Raw genomic sequence first — 24,663 nt, 5'->3', positions numbered from 1 at the left:
CCTCCTCAGAAATTATCCCTGTTGGCTGAGGACATGTGGCTGAGCCGGTTAGGCTAAATCCAAATCAATTCCTCTCCGATGGCCATAGAAAAGAACCAAATCGAGTTTATGCTCGGCTAATACAATCAGCCTGTGGGCGGAGAGAGGATGACTGTGCCATCATGTCTTCCCAAATTTCATTTCTCCAGGCAGGCAGGCAGGCAGACAGACGGGCAGGCCTGCTCTGTGGGGTGGGTGCTGGAGGGATGCCCACTGCTACCAGCCATGGAAGAAGTAGCACAGCGCCAAATATCATGCCTGTCAAAGGTTTCACGGGAGAAAACACCAGGCCAAAACCCTGGGCTGGAGGAACAGGGGGAGATAGAAATGTGTTGAGACAGGGAAAGTTAGAAGATAGGAAAACAAAGAGGAGGGATAACAAGGAAAATGATGCTGAATTATGAAGCATGCATTATTACTTCAGTTCGGATTTTGTTTTCTAAATTGGCTTTGGGGAAATCAAAAAGATCTTCATAGTGGTATTTTGTTAATATTTGTGTGTTTCTTTTTTATTCCCCCTTCATTTTAATTTATACGATACAAGATGTGTGTTTTGTAAACTGAACAGGATCCCTTTTAATTGGAATGGCCAATTGTTGGAATGTATGTTTATCTGTTTGTATGTATGTTTGTCTACAGCACACAGTATTTTTGGATGACAGAGTTTAGCTCAGGTCTTTTTACATTGTACAAAACTGCTTTTCATCATTACGCTTCATTTAGCTGACGCTTTTATCCAAAGCGACTTACAATAAGTGCATTCAACTGTGAGGGTACAAACCCAGAACAGCTAGAATCAGAAGTACATTAGCTTCAAAAAGCCAAAGTACAAAGTGCTACATGTAAGTGCCTTTTATAAGTGCAACTGAACTTAATTGTTTTGTTTGTTTTATTTTGATGATGGTTATTCGACCATCAGGTGTAGTCAGAAGAGAATGAATGAATGAATTGGCCGCGGGTAAAGTTAAGGACAATGTCAGTCGATTTTTTCCATTTTTGGGGTGTAATTGGTAACATTTTAATTTCAAAGGTATTTGCATAATTCTGGATTTCAGATTGGCTCAGGATTTGTAAATAAGCCGAGAGTTTATCCACTTGAACAATTTTAACCAAATTTAATTTTGAAGATAAAATGAGAGCAGATTAATGTGAGTAGGGATCCTTTTGTCATGGTTACACAAAAACATACTCACAGCCTTTCCTGTTTCATGTTTCATGTCACTTCCTGTTTTACTTCGATACCCCCCTGTGTGTCTCACTAATTACCTCCCCCTCTCTGATTTGTTTCAGCTCTGTCTAGTTAACTTCAGTTCAGTTAGTATATATATGGTGTGTGTCTCCCACTGTCCTGTGCCAGTTCGTCTTGTCTCATACGTAGTTTACCAGCGTTTTTCCTAAGTGCTGTTTCATGTTTTTTTACCACGTTTTGACCACGTTTTCAGATTCAGCGACTTAGCCTCACGCTTTTGGATACCTTCGCCTAGTCTCTTGCCTTCTTGTGTACCGAACCCTGACTGGAATAAACCTACTACAGTTTATTAAAACTGGACTTTGTCTCTGAGTTCTGCTTTTGGGTCAGTTTACGGTCTTGCAACTAAAAAAAGGCTCACCTGAGTGGTTGTTTAAAGTCGGTAAAGTCTGAACGGCTCTAAATGAAGGCTAATGGAATTTATGTCTTTCTTTTCCATTATAAATATAACAATTTTAAATTGACTATTTTGTTTCTTACATAAAAGTCTTGAATTTAGATAAATCAGATAGAATTTAGATAAATCAGATAGAATTTAGATAAATCAGATAGAATTTAGATAATTAGATTTAAGAAATAACAATGACATTTACAAATAATGTTTATGTGACTGATATGTGGCATTCTGTTACAAGATAATAACATTATTAGGAAACAGATTATCAGTGCAACCAAATGCTAGTCCATGGCACCACAGGACTGGAGGAAAAACATTTTAACCACTAATACCCTGATGTGGCCCAAAAGCCATCAATTAATACTCATGGAGCCACAGAGCCAAGAGGGTCTCGCTCTGCTTCTCTCTCTCTAGAGGAACATTTTTACCTTATAGCGTGTGGATGCCAGAATCAGGCAGATGTCAGTAAAGTGGTCCCTCGGTAGGTGAGGCTGATGAACACTAATGGAAGTGGTTACCTCACCAGGAAAATGGACCACTCGGTGATGGTCCATTTGTACAGAGGGAGAGCCGGTGGTTTGACTTAAATAAGGGGAGAAGTGAATATTTGCTCTCTTGGCCTGATACTGTGAGGCACTTGACAGTAACAGATGAAATTGTAAGAGAATGTATCAATATTATTTATTATATAACAGATGTAATGATATGCATTATCCACATTTAAACAATAAGGTGCTTTATTCATTCAGTTTCAAATAGCACTCCAGACACTGAGACAGTTTCTGAGGAATTCCGCTCTTCCTTGAAAGTTGTTGGTATATCTTTAGCCTCACATATCCAACGCTGCTTCCACCATGGCTTGTCAATTACCTCACTCGTCATCACAACCCTCTTAACTTTCCAACCGAGCTCTCCGGGGTTCTCCACTCATCTTTGCAGATGTACTCACTGTACAGAGCTGTGCTCACTCATGCTTCCTCGAGCTTCCATCAACCATTAAGATGAATGTGAGGGGTGAGAATGTTTTTTTAGACTTCACCAAATATATATGTGGAGACTGTACTGAAGCTGCTCTATGGAACTCTATTGTTGTTGTTTTATCACCTCAAGTCTCATTAACCTTGCTGCTCAGAGGTTGTTTGGGTATGTTCCTGTGGCTGTTCGACAGAAAGGGCCTTCATTTATTCACTAATGGTCCTTATAAAAAAGCACTTTTCCAGTCTTGATTATTTACAGTACAGTTTTTTCCATTCACAAGCTTTTCTACAGTTCATAAATGTGCAGCTTTTTCTCTATCACAAAACACTCAAACACTGCCGACGCAGCCGTCAGGGGCAATCTGGGGGCTTCATTATCTTGCCCGAGAACACTTTGACATGTGGAATGGGGAGTATGCGGTCAGTGGATGGGGTTCGCTCTATCTCTTAAGCCACAGCTGCCCATCAGAGGGCCATCAGGATCATCAGGTTGATATGCTCCTAAATTGTTTCCTTGATTAAAACACCTCTATCTAATTTTAGTTTGGCTAAACAGATGAGCTGTGCTGAAAGATGTAGTAAACATTCATTCACAGAGCGCTTTGTTAGGGACACTACACTGATGTTAAAACAGCTTCAGCTCTATGAGGGTAAATGTGTCGGGGACTTGTCTTCCTTGTGATAGAAATTGCCAAACCCCATGATATAAATCATCAAATTACAATGAAGACAGGTTTCAAGGTTAAGGTTGGGGTTTAGTCAAGTAGTAGTTATATTTAAGGTTGGAGTAGGACTCCAAGAAAAAAGAATGGAAATCAATGCTGTGTGTGTGTGTGTGCGTGTGTGTGTGTGCTGCACAGAGGAGAGCGGGTGTAGTGGAGTGAAGCTGGCCAATGTACTGTGGAAAGTGCTGCAGTCAATGCTGTGGAGTCAATGACCCCTGAGCTGGTGGGAAACCCTGCAGGAGAAGACTCCACAAGTACTCGAGCATCCACTGAGCTGTGCTGGAGGCTGCTGCTGCTCCACACTCCACTCATCCCGCTCCGCTCCCAGCTCTGCTGCTGGAACACCTCAGGTGAGGCTTTCTGTTGGCATTCAACAACTTCATTAGATTCACAATCGTTCTTGTGTAAAAAAATCACATGTTAATGTTGACACAGTATATTTATTTATTGATGCTTCATTTTAATACATTAAACTCCACTTACTGAGGCAAATTGTGACTTGAATTCTTTGACTTATAGGGTCCATTCAACGAAACAAATCCAAAGTAAAATGTGACAATGTATATTTATATTTTTTATGTGCAGTTAACATCGACTAAAGCTCTATGACAGAATCCAATGTGTTGTTTGTTTAAGTCTCAAGACAGTTTGTTGGGGAATTGTGAAACAAGTCTGAATATGACTGTTTAGATATCAATCAAATTGTATTTGTATAGCCCATATTCACAAATATACAATTCAGTGGCATCTCATCTTGAATGAGAGTGAGCATAATACCATGGAGTACAAGATTTATTGTCATAAAAAAGCATTTTAAAAAATAATAATAATAATAGTAATAATAATAATGCTCAGAAAAACCCAGTATTTCCAACATTAAAGTGATAGTTCACCCACAAATTAAAATTCATGTCAAGTGACAAGTCCACAAAATACTTTAGGAGTTTCTGGGGTAAACAGTGTTGCAGCCAAATCTAATACAATTGAAGAAACTGATGACCACGTTTTCAAATGTAAAAAAACAACAGAAAAAACCATTCCTCCATACTACTACTGTGGTGTCATGCAAGTGTCCGTAAGCCTCGACATTCATATAAGACTTGAAATTGAATCATTTACACCATGTTTTTAGCCTAAATGGCCTCTGATATCATCTTCCTAGTTACTGCAGAACACAGAGGTGATATCATGAAGGCTGACTGAGATGAGATTTCTGGCAGGTGATGGCTTAGGAGAAAGAGAGCGGTTGTGTTGGATGGAGGACTGATCATCAGACAGGAGCTGGGGAGCAGATGGATGAGGCAGGGGGCTGAGTGGAGCTGAAGACTGGTGGAGATGAGCTGCATATGGAGAAGAGTGGTTCGAGCTGAGTGTGGCTGGCAGAGAGTTGAGCAGGCAAACATGAGGTAAACATTAGGGTGATCCTGAAGCTCATGTTAATAAAGGTTACTGATGAGAAAATGACAAATCCCATTTGAAATACATGTAGATGTATCGACGGCCTCTGAAACGTCACACTAAATTTGTGTCTTAATCTCAGAAAACACTCAATCAAGAAGCTTATAAATGAAAATTCTTGAATTGGTGCAATATAGGAACTTGATGTACAATAAGAACACAGAACTACTGGAGCACAGTGAGTTACACACTAATTTGTTCTTCTCACCCTTGGAGAGAGTGAGGAGATCAGACCATAGTGGAAATGCGACAGAAAGGGAGAGCTGGAGATGATGTGTGTCATGCTGGTTGATCCATCTCTCCCTGCAGGGGTATGAAGTACTGCAGGGATTATCTCCCCCTCCTCTCTTCATGAACACAGAATCACACGTTCACCATCTCAGAGAGCTCTCCTGCAGCTGCGGCCACGTTGGCGCAGGGAGCGCTGGGGAAGAAACCGAAACAGCTCTGTCCTCCGAGCCATCAAGAGCAGCAGGAAGCAACAGCAATAAACTGAACACGCTATTTACCACACCGAGGGCCGCAGATGCTAAAGTGTTCATTATAGCTTAGCCGGTGACATTTCACCTTTGAGCCCTGATTTCATGTTTATAGGGAACACTGCAAAAAAAGAAAGAATGGAATATTGTGTTTTTGTAGAATCAGTTGAGATGCTGTTGTAAGCTTGTGATCATTCGTTAAAATTGAAATCTGCATGGGTTGCATTTAAAGGTTCAGTGTGTAGAATTTAGTGACATCTGGTGGTGAAGTTTCATGTTGCAGCTGAATACTCCTCACCTCACCCTCTCCTTCCCGACATGAGAGAGAACCTTTGGTGAACTTCAGTTGTCATGAAAACTCAAAAGGTTTTAGTTTGTCCAGTTTGGACAACAGTAAAAAACACGGCTGCCTCCACAGAGAGGACCCCCCTCCATGTAAATATAAAGTATTTAAATATAAAGAGCTCATTCTCTGGTAAAGAAAACAACAATTCATACAATTTAGATGAAACACACTAGTGAAAACATCACAAGGATTATTTCACATTCAATTTCTGCCAAAAATCCCTTTCACCTAAATCGTACACACTGAACCTTTAAGGGGACTGATATGCACTTTACTGAGTGCCATTGTAGCTCACGTTTATATTATCTGCCTTTGTCATGTGCCTGCACTTTAGGTTCTGAGATCCTACTTACATAGCAAGTCAAGGGTTTCCCCTCCACTCAAAATTCTTGCAGCTGCTGCTTCAGGATCAGAGCAGATGCACCTTATGAATCCTGTATCCTTGCACAGTGCTGCATGTCCTCCCTCCTCACTCCCCCACTGACCTGTGCTCACTTTACACATTTACAATAAACACTAATTAGATGTAATTAGGATCTGAACAGTAGTGAACCCTACTTTGTGTTTGTTTGATTCGCTCCAGATTTTTAAATTTAAATTTGGTCGGTATTCCAGAAAGGACAGCACAAGAATTTCAATTCATAGGGAAACGTGTGTTCTCTGTGTATTTGACAATAAAATCTTTGAATCTTGAATCTTGAATAAAGGAAACTGGATCAGAGGCAAACACTAACTCAGGCCCTGCAGCATGTGTTCATCATCTTTTATTCTTATTTCCCATTTGTCATAAAAAAAAAATAGATCGATAGATAGATAGAAAGTGAACCCTCTGCTGACAGTTCACAGGAAAAAAGAGAAGGAATGGATGAAAAAGATGGAAATAAGAATTTGATGTCAGTTTCAGTAGGGCTGGACGATTATGGGAAAAACAATAATCCCGATTATTTTGATTCCTATTGAAATCATGATTAATAAACACGATTATTTGTTGATTGGCAGTGGAGATATCTTTTTCAACTTCAGCGCGACATTTATCATACAAAGCAGGCAGTGCCACTCTGCTGAAGTGTTTGCGGGATGGCAACACATACCGCTTGTCCATCGTCTTCACCAGTGTTTTGAACCCTGGGTTGCTAACTGTGCTGATGGGGCACATGTCCTTCGCTAGCATGAACGTCACCGCCTCCGTTATCTCTCGCTGTAGCCGGGAGCCGGTGAGATATGGAGCGGCATTGGAAAGAGTGTCCTCAATGGAGGACTGTGTTGCGGTGGCGGTGGCTGAAGTTGAAGCTCTTGCACTTTTTTGGGTCTTTTGCTCTGTCAGTACTTTGTCATAGACCACTTTATAGCTGAACTTTAAATGGTTAAACATATTTGTCGTGTTGTCCTGGGGTGCAGACACGACGGCGTAACAAACTTTGCAAACAATCTCCTTCTGCTCTACGTCCAACGATTTGAAGCCAAAATGTCTCCAAATGACCGAACTTGCCCTACTTTTCTTTTCAACTAAAGGCTCGGGCTGCTTTTCTGCCATGTTGTCAATCGCTCTTTCCACAATCGATCCACAAACTCACTGCTGCAGCTGGTGCCTTCACTCTGCTTTACAGCGCAGTAATTTGCATACAGGCAGCGCGGCGGCACATTAATCGTTTTTCTTCGATTATGAGCGTGAGAGGCCGAAATCGTGGTCAAATTTCTATTAATCGTTCAGTCCTAAGTTTCAGCGATTGGCAGCCTTCAAGTCATGGAGCCACGCGAAGAAGTTAGTAACAGACTGGAGGGCTAAGTCTTTGCCTTGCTGCTCGCCGGGGTTCTTGTTTAACTCCCACTTGTAGTACGTCCTAATCGTGATCACGTCGAAGTCATAAAGACAGTCAAAGAACATCCGCAGCAGCTCTGATGGAGGGAGGACGACAAGATATTTCAAACAATTAGAATCATTGTGCACAGAAACAGATTCATGGTGTCTGTAATTAAAATATATATATGAGTAATGAGACTCACGGCTAGGGTGATCCATCTGCACCATCAGGACCTGCAGGGCAGAGAGAGCCTGCAGCTGCTTCTCCTCATCATGCAGGTATTTCTTCAGCAGTGTGGCTCGCTGTCTCATCAGATCGTGGTCCACAATGTAGTAGTTTTCATCAGCTGAGGTAAAAGAAAGGAAAGCTTCATTAAACACTGACAGGACCATCACCTCATCATATTTAGTCTGTTATCCATATTCTCTCATAAGGAAAGTGAAGAACTTGACTTACAGATGATTGTTGACTGGCAGATGCAGGTCGTCAGAGTTCTGATGAACGTGTTGGAGGAGGTCTGCTGCTCATCCAGGTTGTTCTACACACAAACATGTTTATTAACGCACATGTAGAAAACAGCTGCAGTCCTCTCATGCAGAGGAAACATTCAGCCAGAACAACAACAGATTGTAGATTGAATTTGAACTGGAGGAACAAACCTCAATCCAATCAGCGATGGTGTGGTTGTCGGCCTTGTCCTGAATCAGTGTGTCCAGCTCCTTTTTCTGCTCTGCAGAGCTCAGCTTCTTCTTCTGACTCTCCTTCGTCTCCTTGTCCAGAGTGAACTCCACATTCTATAGACAGAGGCATAATGTTTAACATGTCTTGCACCTCCTGGTTCCTCCACTCCCCCCACTTGTAATTCACCATATTCCACAAAACCTAACTGTCAACTTTGAGTTGACCATAAAGAAGATGGCACAGAGTTTAAATCATGACCCATCTTCAGTTTCTTCTCTATTTTTGTTTCAAAGGAACTGACGTTTCCTCCAATATTCCACTTTCACTCGTACTAGTTTCTAAACCTGTTAATATCTCAAAAGCATAGTTGAAATTTCAGATCATCTTTCAGTTGGTGATGAAGCTAGAGAGTGACCTCTCACCTTTTCTGTCACAAACTTGTGGACGTCTTCATCCTCGGGCAGGAAGTCTTTCCACCGGAGGCCGGCCTCCTTCCACATTATACCTGCCTTCTCACGGCTCTGATGAGAAGATACACATAGTTACTGATTGATTCATAAACACATCCACTGATCATTATATTACATAGAATCTAGACAATGGACATAAGGAGACACATATGGAGACAGTTCTCACCATTGCTTTGCACAGTCCATTGAGGATGTGAACCAGCAGGACTCCAGCTGTTCCCAGAGGGATCAGAGGCTTTGAAATCTCCCTGGAGACAAAACCAAGGAACAAATTAACAGTGAATGAATGAGAAATTAAAAACTTTCCTTCTCTATTTTGGCTACTTACCTGAAAAGCACTCCCATTGGGATCCCACCTTCAAGGAGCATGGGAGTGAGCAGCTCTGACAGGTACAGCCAGATTTTGGGGATATCTATTGCCAGGTCCTCAGTTTCCTCGATGATTCCCTGAAGCCTGAACAAACAGAGAGCACACATCTCAATATGTATTTGAAGATTTAACAAAACAAAACAAAAAAAACTAGTTTAATTTTTTTAATAAGATGATGAAAAGAAGATTTTCCAACTGAATTAGCATTTGGCTGGTTTTGTTTTTGTGAAACCTCTGTGGAACTCAACACTGACCCTTTACAGTACTGCTCAGGTGGGAGGATGCCACTCTTTATGAGCTGGTGCAGCAGCAGGCCCATGCGCTCCCTGGTGGTGGCGTTGCGGTCCAGCGTGTACTCCAGCCCTTTTCTCACAAAAAGGAATAGCAGCTGAGTGCTCTTCAACTCTTGCACACACTGCAGCGCCTCCTGTTGGGACAGTGAGGGACATAACACAGACAGAGATAAATGATGATGTTTACAGAAACTTCAGTGTAACGGTCATAACTGTAACTATTACTGCGAGAAGTCAAAGTGCTGCTACCGCTTCACATTAAAACTGTTCACCCAGCAAACTACACAGCGACTTTTATTGTGAAGCAGCCACAGGAAATGAGTGAGGTAAGGAACTGTCAAGGAAAGTGGTGCTAAAGGTATCATTTCATTCTTCTAACAACTGCTCATCAGCGTACCTTCATGTCATTGATGTTCAGGTACTCCTTGATGATGGCGCTGGACTTCTTTTCAAGCTGTTCCTCCGTCAAACTGGGCTTGGTGGAGTTGAAGGTGCTGTGGTGCTGATACCATCGACCGACTTGTCTGTCAGGCTGCTGGTTGAACTGCTGGCCTCTCTGTCGGTCGGACTGCTGGTTTAACTGTCGGTTGTCCCGTCCATCAGACTGCTGATTGAACTCTCTGTTGTCCCGTCGGTCAGGCTGCTGGTTGAACCGTTGATTGTCCCGTCGGTCAGGCTGCTGGTTGAACCGTTGATTGTCCCGTCGGTCAGGCTGCTGGTTGAACCGTTGATTGTCCCGTCGGTCAGGCTGCTGGTTGAACCATCGGTTGTCTCGTCGGTGGGGCTGCTGGTTGAACCGCTGGCCCTCCAGATTAGCCTCTTTGCGGATCTCGCCAATGGTCTTGGGGCCCTGGTCCTTGTGCCGGGGAACCCACTTGTTCTGTAATGGGTGGAAGGGAGAGAGATGGAGAGTGCAGGACACAGGTAATTAATGATAAATATTTTACTAACAGTTCCACTTTTGACAAGATCGACCCAAACAAGGAATATTAGACGTCAGAAAATATATACTTTCTTAGAAGAGCCGAAATAAGAAAATGAGTTATGTGAAATGTAAATAAAATGTTAATTAATAAGGGACTGATAACATATTCAACATAATACCTATAGTCATGAACACAAAATACATAAATGAGAACAAGATAGGACAAATAATGTAAGAAATGATTAAACCCACTGATCCTTCAGTAAACAGGATAGTGTTGGATGATCAGCACAATGTGACATAGAATCATATTTCCAAGTAATATGGTGCAATGCTCTGTTGATTCTGCTGAACTAATACATTCTTTGTCAGATTTTGCTGATAGTGGTCCACACAGTGGATCAGTGAATGTGTTCTGACATTTTCATTTTCTTTGCATAACAATTTTGAAAGCAGGTCTCAGCACTGATGGACTTGCATCAATCATTGTGATCTGATTGGTTCTATTCATAAGCACTTTGCTTTATTTGTCTCATGATTGCCAGTGCATATCCTTGTGTAAATCTGTGGTTTGTGTTGCTTCTGTAACTTACAAGTCGAAGTTCAAGCACATCCTGCAACATGAAGCAGATCCTGTTGCTGGTACTCTTCACCGTTACAATCTGCTTCATCTGATCAAAACACTTGTCCAAACAAGTCTGAAGACAAGCACAAATTAAAACTTAATCCAGCTACACATTCATTAGAACTAATATACATGTAATGAGTATGCATGTGAACTTAATTTCCTCTCTACCACACACTTCCTCTATATGTAACTGTGAGTGTTGTACCTTTCTTATCCCAAGTTCTAGCTGCTTGCCGATGGCAGACACTAGGGTGCACAGGCACTCCAGGGACACCTCATCATTGTCCTTGAGCAGCTTGGTAATGCAGTCGCACGCGATGCCATCTGTGAGCATTTTAAGTTTGTACAGCTCACCGAGGAACTTCAGGTTACTCACAGACTCCCTTTTGGCCTTGTATTTAATCTCCTCTAACTCTTCAGTGAGCTGCTTCTTCTCCTGGTCCTGTCAGGGAAAGATGTTGAAAATATTATGGATCAAGAAAAAGAAACTTTAGCGGAGGGATAGTTAAGTTTATATCTCTAAAACCCAGATGTTTAACATGACAGTTCCAAATATAGATAAGATTCTGTAGCATCTTTGCATAATGCTTTCACAGTATGTGGTTGTCTTTGGATCCCCTCCATCAGTCACTCAAGTTCAATCACCATGACTTCCTTTGTGCATAAATGAAAAACCCAACTGGTAGTTCTTAATACGTTACTGTACCCCTGAAGCAGCCTCCAGCTCCTCCTGTTTCTTCTTCAGGATTTCATTGTCATGTTTGTCTTTCTCAAACTCCTTTTGACAACGTAGGAGCAGAAGCTTGTTGAAAGTGACTTTCAGTCCATCTGGGGTGTGGACTGTGAGCTGCAAAGAGAGAAAACAGGACAGGAGAGGATGTGTGGTCGGGTTATGTAGTGCAAATGGCTTCTCAGTTCCTCGATCCCATTACTTTGACCATTGGCCCAGAACTATGGCACTAAATTCATGTCATCAGCCTGGTAGAGGTATGTGTAAACTAGGACTTGAATGGTAAACACCAATCCAGGAGCACATTTCTGTTACATATACCAGACAAGGTTATCAATAACCATTCTTATTAAAGTGATTGTGTCCTTATTAGTAGATCACAGACACATATTGTGCTCCTTCTCTGAACCAATTCCTCACACTTGAAGGCTTTTTGTCACTATCTAAGCTAAAATATCAACACACAAACATTCACAGGCTTAATTTCAAAGAATTCAAAAGGCCATACTTACCATCTTGAGGCTTTGGCACATTTTGGCATAGACCCCTGAAAAACTTGGCTCTGAGATGGCCTTTTCGAAGGTGAGCTCTACGACTCCGCTCAGCCTCTCCTTGGTGTCGATGTGGAGTTCAGTCACCTGATTCACCAGGATATCTAACTTTTCGGGGGTCACTCTGTTAAGGATGCCGCGGAACAGTTTGAACACCACTTGGGTCTTGACCTGCTCTGGATCGTTCTCTGGCTTTGCGCAGCTGTGAACACCTGTCCTCACTGAAGACTCCCAGGGGTTCTCAGCCTTGTGCAGCTTCAAGTCTGCTGTCACTTTCCAGGGGATGACTTTCCTCTGGATCTGCTCAGAGGGACGTGGTTCACTATCTAATCTCGTACTAGTTGACATGGTTCCTGTCTCAAGTTGAATATTTTATGTTGGTCCTTCAGAAAATATGATGCAGATGCTTCTTGCCGCCTATATATATAGGCTCAAGATCAAAGGCAGGACAGGATGCTTTGATCAATAGGCAGTTAAACTACAATAAACTATACTAAACTATAAATAAAGCAATAAACCCTAAAAATTCCTTTAATGTAGTGCTTTATGATGTATTTGTATGGCGGTTGAGGGCTCAACGTACTGCAAATCAGGAAAACACTTGCAAATTAAGAGTTTCTGTATTTGCTTGTGTTGTGACCTTTTGCAGCATATGTGTCGTCAAATGGATGAATTGTGTTTTCTCTATTTGCATGGTTTTCTACATTTGTAGCACATTGAGCTCTCACGGCCACAGTTGACTGTAGATGGACCGCAATTTTATACAATGAACATCATATTGTATTTAAGAAGACATGAAACTAGAGATAACTCCTTATAAACTCATAAACTCCTTATGTTTACTGACATTATGAATCAAGTGAGAATCATTTTCTCATAGACTTCTACAGAAACTACTGTTGGAGTCATCCTCTGCTGGTCATAACACAGAAAAGTGAGCTTTTCCAATCCAACATTTTTATAGGAGTGATATAAAGCCCTGATTTCATGTTTATAGGGAACACTGCAAAAAAAGAAAGAATGGAATATTGTGTTTTTGTAGAATCAGTTGAGACGCTGTTGTAAGCTTGTGATCATTCATTAAAATTGAAATCTACATGGGTTGCATTTAAAGGTTCAGTGTGTAGAATTTAGTGACATCTGGTGGTGAAGTGTCATGTTGCAGCTGAATACTCCTCACCTCACCCTCTCCTTCCAAACATGAGAAAGAACCTGTGGTGAACTTCAGTTGTCATGAAAACTCAAAAGGTTTTAGTTTGTCCAGTTTGGACGACAGTAAAAAACACGGCTGCCTCCACAGAGAGGACCCCCCTCCATGTAAATATAAAGTATTTAAATATAAAGAGCTCATTCTCTGGTAAAGAAAACAACAATTCATACAATTTAGATGAAACACACTAGTGAAAACATCACAAGGATTATTTCACATTCAATTTCTGCCAAAAATCCCTTTCACCTAAATCGTACACACTGAACCTTTAAGGGGACTGATGGGCCTTGGCAGGTATGCACTTTACTGAGTGCCATTGTAGCTCACGTTTATATTATCTGCCTTTGTCATGTGCCTGCACTTTAGGTTCTGAGATCCTACTTACATAGCAAGTCAAGGGTTTCCCCTCCACTCAAAATTCTTGCAGCTGCTGCTTCAGGATCAGAGCAGACGCACCTTATGAATCCTGTATCCTTGCACAGTGCTGCATGTCCTCCCTCCTCACTCCCCCACTGACCTGTGCTCACTTTACACATTTACAATAAACACTAATTAGATGTAATTAGGATCTGAACAGTAGTGAACCCTACTTTGTGTTTGTTTGATTCGCTCCAGAGTTTATGAGAAGTATTTATACAATTTGATAGTCCACCATTTTGCATGCATGCACTTCAACATCAATTAATAACTAAATAACTTTTGTTTGTGTGAAGAGCGACAGACAGACAGACACGTACACACACCAAAAAAATTCCTCCTGCAGATTATGACATAAAACAGTGTTTAACTTTGTTGTTCCAGAAGATCTGACGCCCCGTTTATCCAGGAGCATACATATTGTACGTGTGAGTGATTAGAAAAGAGGAGAGGAGCTAAATCTCTCATTAATGAGCCTGGTTGCACTGGCAGCAAGGCCACCTTACTGAGTGTTTCAGCACACAAGCCTTGGTGCATTGATATGTAGAGTGTCAAAATAATTACATTACGATTTATTTTATTATTTATCTATTTATGTGTTTATGTATTTTTTTATTCATAAGTTGGAGGGGTTGGTCCCCGTTGCTAAAACAAATCAGAGGGGAAACACTGAAGTCCGTAGGACTGTAGCTTTAAACACGTAGTATTAACTGAGGATGATTCAGATGTGTGCATCAACATTTTTTAGCAGCTCAAAGCTACATTTTAGCAGCTCTCTCAGAAATTTCACTAAAACTTCGTTTTCAGTTTAATGCAAGAAATCATAGGTTCCACTACATTTCTACACATGTTTAGAATGAATAACGTTATCCTTTAGAGATCATAAACCAATTTGTAAGGATGGACTCATACTTGTGTGTAAAAAGTGATTTCAAATATTGATTTCTTAAAGTTTTCAGCATGTATTGGTGGTATTCAGTTACTTAAATGGAATTCCAAAATGTACTATACTCCGGCCAAGATGTAAAATCCTGTATCCAAAGCATGCTAACTTCCTGTGTGTCTGAATGTGTACCCACTGTAGTATTATGTGTGCCAGGTCCTAAAATGCGTACGAGCATTTCTATCAAAGAAATTCCCATTCCTCTACAACCTTCCCACATCTAGGATCTGTTTCTCTAACAGCTGAGGGACTTTGCATTCCCTCTTTTCTCCCTCTTGGCAGATCAATCCACCTGCCCTTCCTCTATAGAACAAAGATGCCACATCTGAAACACAGATAAAGCAAACAGAACAAATGTGCTACCTCCGGAGCATGGCATCACACATTTCGGTAAATCTATGATAAAGTCACAAAAGGAATCTCTCTTCCTTGAAGACTCGCAGATACTGTCCCCTCCCAGTATCTGTCGGGCTGAGCAGGCAAAGAGAATAAATCATCCCTTTTCATGTGGGAGTCGAGCTTTGAAAATTAACATTTCCCTCCTATTAACGAATGCTACTCAGAGAGGAGCTCTTAGTGGATATATGTTGCAGGTAGTTCTATAAAACACAAATGCCTCTGTACTCTTTACACAAAATGATGCAGAGAGTTTCGCAAACATGTTCCTCAGGCACACTGAAGTGGGATTTAAACTAATTCCAACAGGCATGACCTCCAGTAGCCAGCTATGAGATGGTGAGAAAGGATCCAGGCAACGTTCTCCTTCTAGCACTCCCTTTTTTGAATGTCATACAACTTGTTGTTATACTTTTTGTATAAATAACTAAGTGTAACACATTGAATGTCTTCCTGGAGATACTACATAAAACCATACATCATTATTCCTCACATCCCTTCCTCTCCACAACTGATGACTTTTCACTCCACCTGTCATGGCTTGTGCCGTTTCCATGGTGTTTTCCATGTCCCTCCTCCTTTTCCTCCTCGGGTGTGCGTGGGTGTGGTCTCTACTCCTGGCATGAGTTCTACACCTGGCTTCAATCATCCTCATCACCAGCGCTACAAATACCCAGGTCTCTCCTCCACTCCTTGCCAGGTTGTTACAGTCACTCCTGTGGTTCACACTCTCAGCTTCACTCGTAGTGTTTCTTAGAAAAAGAACCTCCTCGCTTGTTTTTTGTACATGTGACTCACTTTGTTTTTTCCCCTGCCTCAGGATCGCCAGAGCTCAACCCGCATGCCCTCGCTCCTGCTCACCCTCAGCCAGCCTTCAGCCTGTTGCCTGCCTGCCACAAGCTTTTCATTAAAAAAAAAAAAAACTCATTTCACAAACTGTTCCTCTCTGTGTCTGCTTCCGGGTCCAGCCACAACAAAACTGTAACACCACCTTTAAGTCTGGCCAACTATTAAAACATCTACATCCTGACATGGTTAAATAGAGAAACCAACAGTTCAACAATGAGCAGCACTCTGAGACTGTGAAGGGAAAAACTCCCTCATCAACAGGGAGAAACCTCTAGAACCAGACTCAGTGTGGGCGCTTATCTGCCTCGACCGGTAGCAAAGAAAAAGGAGAGGAGAGATGGATGGAAAAGTGGGGAGAGAAGAGAGAGTGATAGATGTGATCAGATCTGACTAGTTAAAATGTAAACAACAGTGTAAAGACTATTATTTATTAGTGATAACAGGCACAATTTATATAATAATTAATTACTGAAATATTGTAATTAAAAATAGTAATAATGGTAAAAGTTGTTGTCCTGAAGTTCCGGGGTGAGAGATATCTGAAATGAGATAGAGAAAAAGAGAGAGAGAGAGAGACTATGGGAGGACAAAGTGAAATAGTCATTGACATGTATTAAAATAAATAAATGAATGTGGGGGGGCAGAGGGACAGAGAGAAGTGTTTTGCACAATCCTCACCTTATTCACCTCATTCGCCTTGTTTCTGCCTTATTTTTAACATGTTCATAGCCTTATTGAATTTTTATGTAAATTTGGTCGGTATTCCAGAAAGGACAGCACAAGAATTTCAATTCATAGGGAAACGTGTGTTCTCTGTGTATTTGACAATAAAATCTTTGAATCTTGAATCTTGAATAAAGGAAACTGGATCAGAGGCAAACACTAACTCAGGCATGTGTTCATCATCTTTTATTCTTATTTCCCATTTGTCATAAAAAAAAAATAGATAGATAGATAGATAGATAGTGAACCCTCTGCTGACAGTTCACAGGGAAAAAGAGAAGGAATGGATGAAAAAGATGGAAATAAGAATTTGATGTCAGTTTCAGTAGGGCTGGACGATTATGGGAAAAACAATAATCCCGATTATTTTGATTCCAATTGAAATCACGATTAATAAACACGATTATTTGTTGATTGGCAGTGGAGATATCTTTTTCAACTTCAGCGCGACATTTATCATACAAAGCAGGCAGTGCCACTCTGCTGAAGTGTTTGCGGGATGGCAACACATACCGCTTGTCCATCGTCTTCACCAGTGTTTTGAACCCTGGGTTGCAAACTGTGCTGATGGGGCACATGTCCTTCGCTAGCATGAACGTCACCGCCTCCGTTATCTCTCGCTGCAGCCGGGAGCCGGTGAGATATGGAGCGGCATTGGAAAGAGTGTCCTCAATGGAGGACTGTGTTGCGGTGGCGGTGGCTGAAGTTGAAGCTCTTGCACTTTTTTGGGTCTTTTGCTCTGTCAGTACTTTGTCATAGACCACTTTATAGCTGAACTTTAAATGGTTAAACATATTTGTCGTGTTGCCCTGGGGTGCAGACACGACGGCGTAACAAACTTTGCAAACAATCTCCTTCTGCTCTACGTCCAACGATTTGAAGCCAAAATGTCTCCAAATGACCGAGCTTGCCCTACTTTTCTTTTCAACTAAAGGCTCGGGCTGCTTTTCTGCCATGTTGTCAATCGCTCTTTCCACAATCGATCCACAAACTCACTGCTGCAGCTGGTGCCTTCACTCTGCTTTACAGCGCAGTAATTTGCATACAGGCAGCGCGGCGGCACATTAATCGTTTTTCTTCGATTATGAGCGTGAGAGGCCGAAATCGTGGTCAAATTTCTATTAATCGTTCAGTCCTAAGTTTCAGCGATTGGCAGCCTTCAAGTCATGGAGCCACGCGAAGAAGTTAGTAACAGACTGGAGGGCCACGTCTTTGCCTTGCTGCTCGCCGGGGTTCTTGTTTAACTCCCACTTGTAGTACGTCCTGATCGTGATCACGTCGAAGTCATAAAGACAGTCAAAGAACATCCGCAACAGCTCTGATGGAGGGAGGACGACAAGATATTTCAAACAATTAGAATCATTGTGCACAGAAACAGATTCATGGTGTCTGAAAGTAAAATATATATATATGAGTAATGAGACTCACGGCTAGGGTGATCCATCTGCACCATCAGGACCTGCAGGGCAGAGAGAGCCTGCAGCTGCTTCTCCTCATCATGCAGGTATTTCTTCAGCAGTGTGGCTCGCTGTCTCATCAGATCGTGGTCCACAATGTAGTAGTTTTCATCAGCTGAGGTAAAAGAAAGGAAAGCTTCATTAAACACTGACAGGACCATCACCTCATCATATTTAGTCTGTTATCAATATTCTCTCATAAGGAAAGTGAAGAACTTGACTTACAGATGATTGTTGACTGGCAGATGCAGGTCGTCAGAGTTCTGATGAACGTGTTGGAGGAGGTCTGCTGCTCATCGAGGTTGTTCTACACACAAACATGTTTATTAACGCACATGTAGAAAACAGCTGCAGTCCTCTCATGCAGAGGAAACATTCAGCCAGAACAACAACAGATTGTAGATTGAATTTGAACTGGAGGAACAAACCTCAATCCAATCAGCGATGGTGTGGTTGTCGGCCTTGTCCTGAATCAGTGTGTCCAGCTCCTTTTTCTGCTCTGCAGAGCTCAGCTTCTTCTTCTGACTCTCCTTCGTCTCCTTGCCCAGAGTGAACTCCACATTCTATAGACAGAGGCATAATGTTTAACATGTCTTGCACCTCCTGGTTCCTCCACTCCCCCCACTTGTAATTCACCATATTTAACAAAACCTAACTGTCAACTTTGAGTTGACCATAAAGAAGATGGCACAGAGTTTAAATCATGACCCATCTTCAGTTTCTTCTCTATTTTTGTTGCAAAGGAACTGACGTTTCCTCCAATATTCCACTTTCACTCGTACTAGTTTCTAAACCTGTTAATATCTCAAAAGCATAGTTGAAATTTCAGATCATCTTTCAGTTGGTGATGAAGCTAGAGAGTGACCTCTCACCTTTTCTGTCACAAACTTGTGGACGTCTTCATCCTCGGGCAGGAAGTCTTTCCACCGGAGGCCGGCCTCCTTCCACATTATACCTGCCTTCTCACGGCTCTGATGAGAAGATACACATAGTTACTGACTGATTCATAAACACATCCACTGATCATTATATTACATAGAATCTAGACAATGGACATAAGGAGACACATATGGAGACAGTTCTCACCATTGCTTTGCACAGTCCATTGAGGATGTGAACCAGCAGGACTCCAGCTGTTCCCAGAGGGATCAGAGGCTTTGAAATCTCCCTGGAGACAAAACCAAGGAACAAATTAACAGTGAATGAATGAGAAATTAAAAACTTTCCTTCTCTATTTTGGCTACTTACCTGAAAAGCACTCCCATTGGGATCCCACCTTCAAGGAGCATGGGAGTGAGCAGCTCTGACAGGTACAGCCAGATTTTGGGGATATCTATTGCCAGGTCCTCAGTTTCCTCGATGATTCCCTGAAGCCTGAACAAACAGAGAGCACACATCTCAATATGTATTTGAAGATTTAACAAAAAAAAACAAAAAAAACTAGTTGAAGGTTTTTAATAAGATGACAAAAAGAAGATTTTCCAACTGAATTAGCATTTGGCTGGTTTTGTTTTTGTGAAACCTCTGTGGAACTCAACACTGACCCTTTACAGTACTGCTCAGGTGGGAGGATGCCACTCTTTATGAGCTGGTGCAGCAGCAGGCCCATGCACTCCCTGGTGGTGGCGTTGCGGTCCAGCGTGTACTCCAGCCCTTTTCTCACAAAAAGGAATAGCAGCTGAGTGCTCTTCAACTCTTGCACACACTGCAGCGCCTCCTGTTGGGACAGTGAGGGACATAACACAGACAGAGATAAATGATGATGTTTACAGAAACTTCAGTGTAACGGTCATAACTGTAACTATTACTGCGAGAAGTCAAAGTGCTGCTACCGCTTCACATTAAAACTGTTCACCCAGCAAACTACACAGCGACTTTTATTGTGAAGCAGCCACAGGAAATGAGGTAAGGAACTGTCAAGGAAAGTGGTGCTAAAGGTATCATTTCATTCTTCTAACAACTGCTCATCAGCGTACCTTCATGTCATTGATGTTCAGGTACTCCTTGATGATGGCGCTGGACTTCTTTTCAAGCTGTTCCTCCGTCAAACTGGGCTTGGTGGAGTTGAAGGTGCTGTGGTGCTGATACCATCGACCGACTTGTCTGTCAGGCTGCTGGTTGAACTGCTGGCCTCTCTGTCGGTCGGACTGCTGGTTTAACTGTCGGTTGTCCCGTCCATCAGACTGCTGATTGAACTCTCTGTTGTCCCGTCGGTCAGGCTGCTGGTTGAACCGTTGATTGTCCCGTCGGTCAGGCTGCTGGTTGAACCGTTGATTGTCCCGTCGGTCAGGCTGCTGGTTGAACCGTTGATTGTCCGGTCGGTCAGGCTGCTGGTTGAACCGTTGATTGTCCCGTCGGTCAGGCTGCTGGTTGAACCGTTGATTGTCCCGTCGGTCAGGCTGCTGGTTGAACCATCGGTGCTCTCGTCGGTGGGGCTGCTGGTTGAACCGCTGGCCCTCCAGATTAGCCTCTTTGCGGATCTCGCCAATGGTCTTGGGGCCCTGGTCCTTGTGCCGGGGAACCCACTTGTTCTGTAATGGGTGGAAGGGAGAGAGATGGAGAGTGCAGGACACAGGTGATTAATGATAAATATTTTACTAACAGTTCCACTTTTGACAAGATCGACCCAAACAAGGAATATTAGACGTCAGAAAATATATACTTTCTTAGAAGAGCGGAAATAAGAAAATGAGTTATGTGAAATGTAAATAAAATGTTAATTAATAAGGGACTGATAACATATTCAACATAATACCTATAGTCATGAACACAAAATACATAAATGAGAACAAGATAGGACAAATAATGTAAGAAATGATTAAACCCACTGATCCTTCAGTAAACAGGATAGTGTTGGATGATCAGCACAATGTGACATAGAATCATATTTCCAAGTAATATGGTGCAATGCTCTGTTGATTCTGCTGAACTAATACATTCTTTGTCAGATTTTGCTGATAGTGGTCCACACAGTGGATCAGTGAATGTGTTCTGACATTTTCATTTTCTTTGCATAACAATTTTGAAAGCAGGTCTCAGCACTGATGGACTTGCATCAATCATTGTGATCTGATTGGTTCTATTCATAAGCACTTTGCTTTATTTGTCTCATGATTGCCAGTGCATATCCTTGTGTAAATCTGTGGTTTGTGTTGCTTCTGTAACTTACAAGTCGAAGTTCAAGCACATCCTGCAACATGAAGCAGATCCTGTTGCTGGTACTCTTCACCGTTACAATCTGCTTCATCTGATCAAAACACTCGTCCAAACGAGTCTGAAGACAAGCACAAATTAAAACTTAATCCAGCTACACATTCATTAGAACTAATATACATGTAATGAATATGCATGTGAACTTAATTTCCTCTCTACCACACACTTCCTCTATATGTAACTGTGAGTGTTGTACCTTTCTTATCCCAAGTTCTAGCTGCTTGCCGATGGCAGACACTAGGGTGCACAGGCACTCCAGGGACACCTCATCATTGTCCTTGAGCAGCTTGGTAATGCAGTCGCACGCGATGCCATCTGTGAGCATTTTAAGTTTGTACAGCTCACCGAGGAACTTCAGGTTACTCACAGACTCCCTTTTGGCCTTGTATTTAATCTCCTCTAACTCTTCAGTGAGCTGCTTCTTCTCCTGGTCCTGTCAGGGAAAGATGTTGAAAAAATTATGGATCAAGAAAAAGAAACTTTAGCAGAGGGATAGTTAAGTTTATATCTCTAAAACCCAGATGTTTAACATGACAGTTCCAAATATAGATAAGATTCTGTAGCATCTTTGCATAATGCTTTCACAGTATGTGGTTGTCTTTGGATCCCCTCCATCAGTCACTCAAGTTCAATCACCATGACTTCCTTTGTGCATAAATGAAAAACCCAACTGGTAGTTCTTAATACGTTACTGTACCCCTGAAGCAGCCTCCAGCTCCTCCTGTTTCTTCTTCAGGATTTCATTGTCATCTTTGTCTTTCTCAAACTCCTTTTGACAACGTAGGAGCAGAAGCTTGTTGAAAGTGACTTTCAGTCCATCTGGGGTGTGGACTGTGAGCTGCAAAGAGAGAAAACAGGACAGGAGAGGACGTGTGGTCGGGTTATGTAGTGCAAATGGCTTCTCAGTTCCTCGATCCCATTACTTTGACCATTGGCCCAGAACTATGGCACTAAATTCATGTCATCAGCCTGGTAGAGGTATGTGTAAACTAGGACTTGAATGGTAAACACCAATCCAGGAGCACGTTTCTGTTACATATACCAGACATGGTTATCATATCATTCTTATTAAAGTGATTGTGTCCTTATTAGTAGATCACAGATACATATTGTGCTCCTTCTCTGAACCAATTCCTCACACTTGAAGGCTTTTTGTCACTATCTAAGCTAAAATATCAACACACAAACATTCACAGGCTTAATTTCAAAGAATTCAAAAGGCCATACTTACCATCTTGAGGCTTTGGCACATTTTGGCATAGACCCTTGAAAAACTTGGCTCTGAGATGGCCTTTTCGAAGGTGAGCTCTACGACTCCGCTCAGCCTCTCCTTGGTGTCGATGTCGAGTTCAGTCACCTGATTCACCAGGATATCTAACTTTTCGGGGGTCACTCTGTTAAGGATGCCGCGGAACAGTTTGAACACCACTTGGGTCTTGACCTGCTCTGGATCGTTCTCTGGCTTTGCGCAGCTGTGAACACCTGTCCTCACTGAAGACTCCCAGGGGTTCTCAGCCTTGTGCAGCTTCAAGTCTGCTGTCACTTTCCAGGGGATGACTTTCCTCTGGATCTGCTCAGAGGGACGTGGTTCACTATCTAATCTCGTACTAGTTGACATGGTTCCTGTCTCAAGTTGAATATTTTATGTTGGTCCTTCAGAAAATATGATGCAGATGCTTCTTGCCGCCTATATATATAGGCTCAAGATCAAAGGCAGGACAGGATGCTTTGATCAATAGGCAGTTAAACTACAATAAACTATACTAAACTATAAATAAAGCAATAAACCCTAAAAATTCCTTTAATGTAGTGCTTTATGATGTATTTGTATGGCGGTTGAGGGCTCAACGTACTGCAAATCAAGAAAACACTTGCAAATTAAGAGTTTCTGTATTTGCTTGTGTTGTGACCTTTTGCAGCATATGTGTCGTCAAATGGATGAATTGTGTTTTCTCTATTTGCATGGTTTTCTACATTTGTAGCACATTGAGCTCTCACGGCCACAGTTGACTGTAGATGGACCGCAATTTTATACAATGAACATCATATTGTATTTAAGAAGACATGAAACTAGAGATAACTCCTTATAAACTCATAAACTCCTTATGTTTACTGACATTATGAATCAAGTGAGAATCATTTTCTCATAGACTTCTACAGAAACTACTGTTGGAGTCATCCTCTGCTGGTCATAACACAGAAAAGTGAGCTTTTCCAATCCAACATTTTTATAGGAGTGATATAAAGCCCTGATTTCATGTTTATAGGGAACACTGCAAAAAAAGAAAGAATGGAATATTGTGTTTTTGTAGAATCAGTTGAGACGCTGTTGTAAGCTTGTGATCATTCATTAAAATTGAAATCTACATGGGTTGCATTTAAAGGTTCAGTGTGTAGAATTTAGTGACATCTGGTGGTGAAGTGTCATGTTGCAGCTGAATACTCCTCACCTCACCCTCTCCTTCCAAACATGAGAAAGAACCTGTGGTGAACTTCAGTTGTCATGAAAACTCAAAAGGTTTTAGTTTGTCCAGTTTGGACGACAGTAAAAAACACGGCTGCCTCCACAGAGAGGACCCCCCTCCATGTAAATATAAAGTATTTAAATATAAAGAGCTCATTCTCTGGTAAAGAAAACAACAATTCATACAATTTAGATGAAACACACTAGTGAAAACATCACAAGGATTATTTCACATTCAATTTCTGCCAAAAATCCCTTTCACCTAAATCGTACACACTGAACCTTTAAGGGGACTGATGGGCCTTGGCAGGTATGCACTTTACTGAGTGCCATTGTAGCTCACGTTTATATTATCTGCCTTTGTCATGTGTCTGCACTTTAGGTTCTGAGATCCTACTTACATAGCAAGTCAAGGGTTTCCCCTCCACTCAAAATTCTTGCAGCTGCTGCTTCAGGATCAGAGCAGACGCACCTTATGAATCCTGTATCCTTGCACAGTGCTGCATGTCCTCCCTCCTCACTCCCCCACTGACCTGTGCTCACTTTACACATTTACAATAAACACTAATTAGATGTAATTAGGATCTGAACAGTAGTGAACCCTACTTTGTGTGTGTTTGATTCGCTCCAGAGTTTATGAGAAGTATTTATACAATTTGATAGTCCACCATTTTGCATGCATGCACTTCAACATCAATTAAGAACTAAATAACTTTTGTGTGTGTGAAGAGCGACAGACAGGCAGACACGCACACACACCAAAAAAATTCCTCCTGCAGATTATGACATAAAACAGTGTTTAACTTTGTTGTTGCAGAAGATCTGACGCCCCGTTTATCCAGGAGCATACATATTATACGTGTGAGTGATT

At 41.8% G+C, this 24,663-nt stretch overlaps 1 protein-coding gene and 2 non-coding genes across 3 annotated transcripts; all 3 read right to left on the bottom strand.

Moving 5' to 3' along the window:
- Window positions 1-6,418: 6,418 nt before the first annotated feature.
- Window positions 6,419-23,001, bottom strand: LOC138405342 (uncharacterized). Its single transcript, XM_069513109.1, has 27 exons — window positions 22,560-23,001; window positions 22,026-22,166; window positions 21,525-21,761; window positions 21,285-21,389; window positions 20,092-20,646; window positions 19,660-19,832; window positions 19,364-19,489; window positions 19,202-19,283; window positions 18,988-19,086; window positions 18,544-18,678; window positions 18,341-18,422; window positions 18,087-18,230; window positions 17,806-17,976; window positions 17,172-17,520; window positions 12,082-12,487; window positions 11,546-11,686; window positions 11,045-11,281; window positions 10,805-10,909; window positions 9,684-10,166; window positions 9,248-9,420; window positions 8,952-9,077; window positions 8,790-8,871; window positions 8,576-8,674; window positions 8,132-8,266; window positions 7,929-8,010; window positions 7,675-7,818; window positions 6,419-7,566 (listed from the first exon to the last, which is right to left on the bottom strand). The coding sequence occupies exons 1-27, from the start codon at window positions 22,944-22,946 to the stop codon at window positions 7,391-7,393; spliced, it is 5,175 nt and encodes a 1,724-aa protein (XP_069369210.1). The 5' UTR covers window positions 22,947-23,001; the 3' UTR covers window positions 6,419-7,390.
- On the bottom strand, window positions 11,747-11,824 carry LOC138405351 (small nucleolar RNA SNORD66). The gene has a single exon (XR_011239065.1). It is a non-coding gene; the product is annotated as a small nucleolar RNA SNORD66 (small nucleolar RNA).
- Window positions 22,227-22,304, bottom strand: LOC138405350 (small nucleolar RNA SNORD66). The gene has a single exon (XR_011239064.1). It is a non-coding gene; the product is annotated as a small nucleolar RNA SNORD66 (small nucleolar RNA).
- Window positions 23,002-24,663: the final 1,662 nt, after the last annotated feature.

The sequence above is a fragment of the Paralichthys olivaceus genome, chromosome 17 (genome assembly GCF_024713975.1).
Source record: "Paralichthys olivaceus isolate ysfri-2021 chromosome 17, ASM2471397v2, whole genome shotgun sequence".
NCBI classification, from domain to species: domain Eukaryota; kingdom Metazoa; phylum Chordata; class Actinopteri; order Pleuronectiformes; family Paralichthyidae; genus Paralichthys; species Paralichthys olivaceus.
The sequence above is the reverse complement of the archived record's forward strand: the minus strand, read 5'-3'. Positions and strand labels throughout refer to the sequence as shown.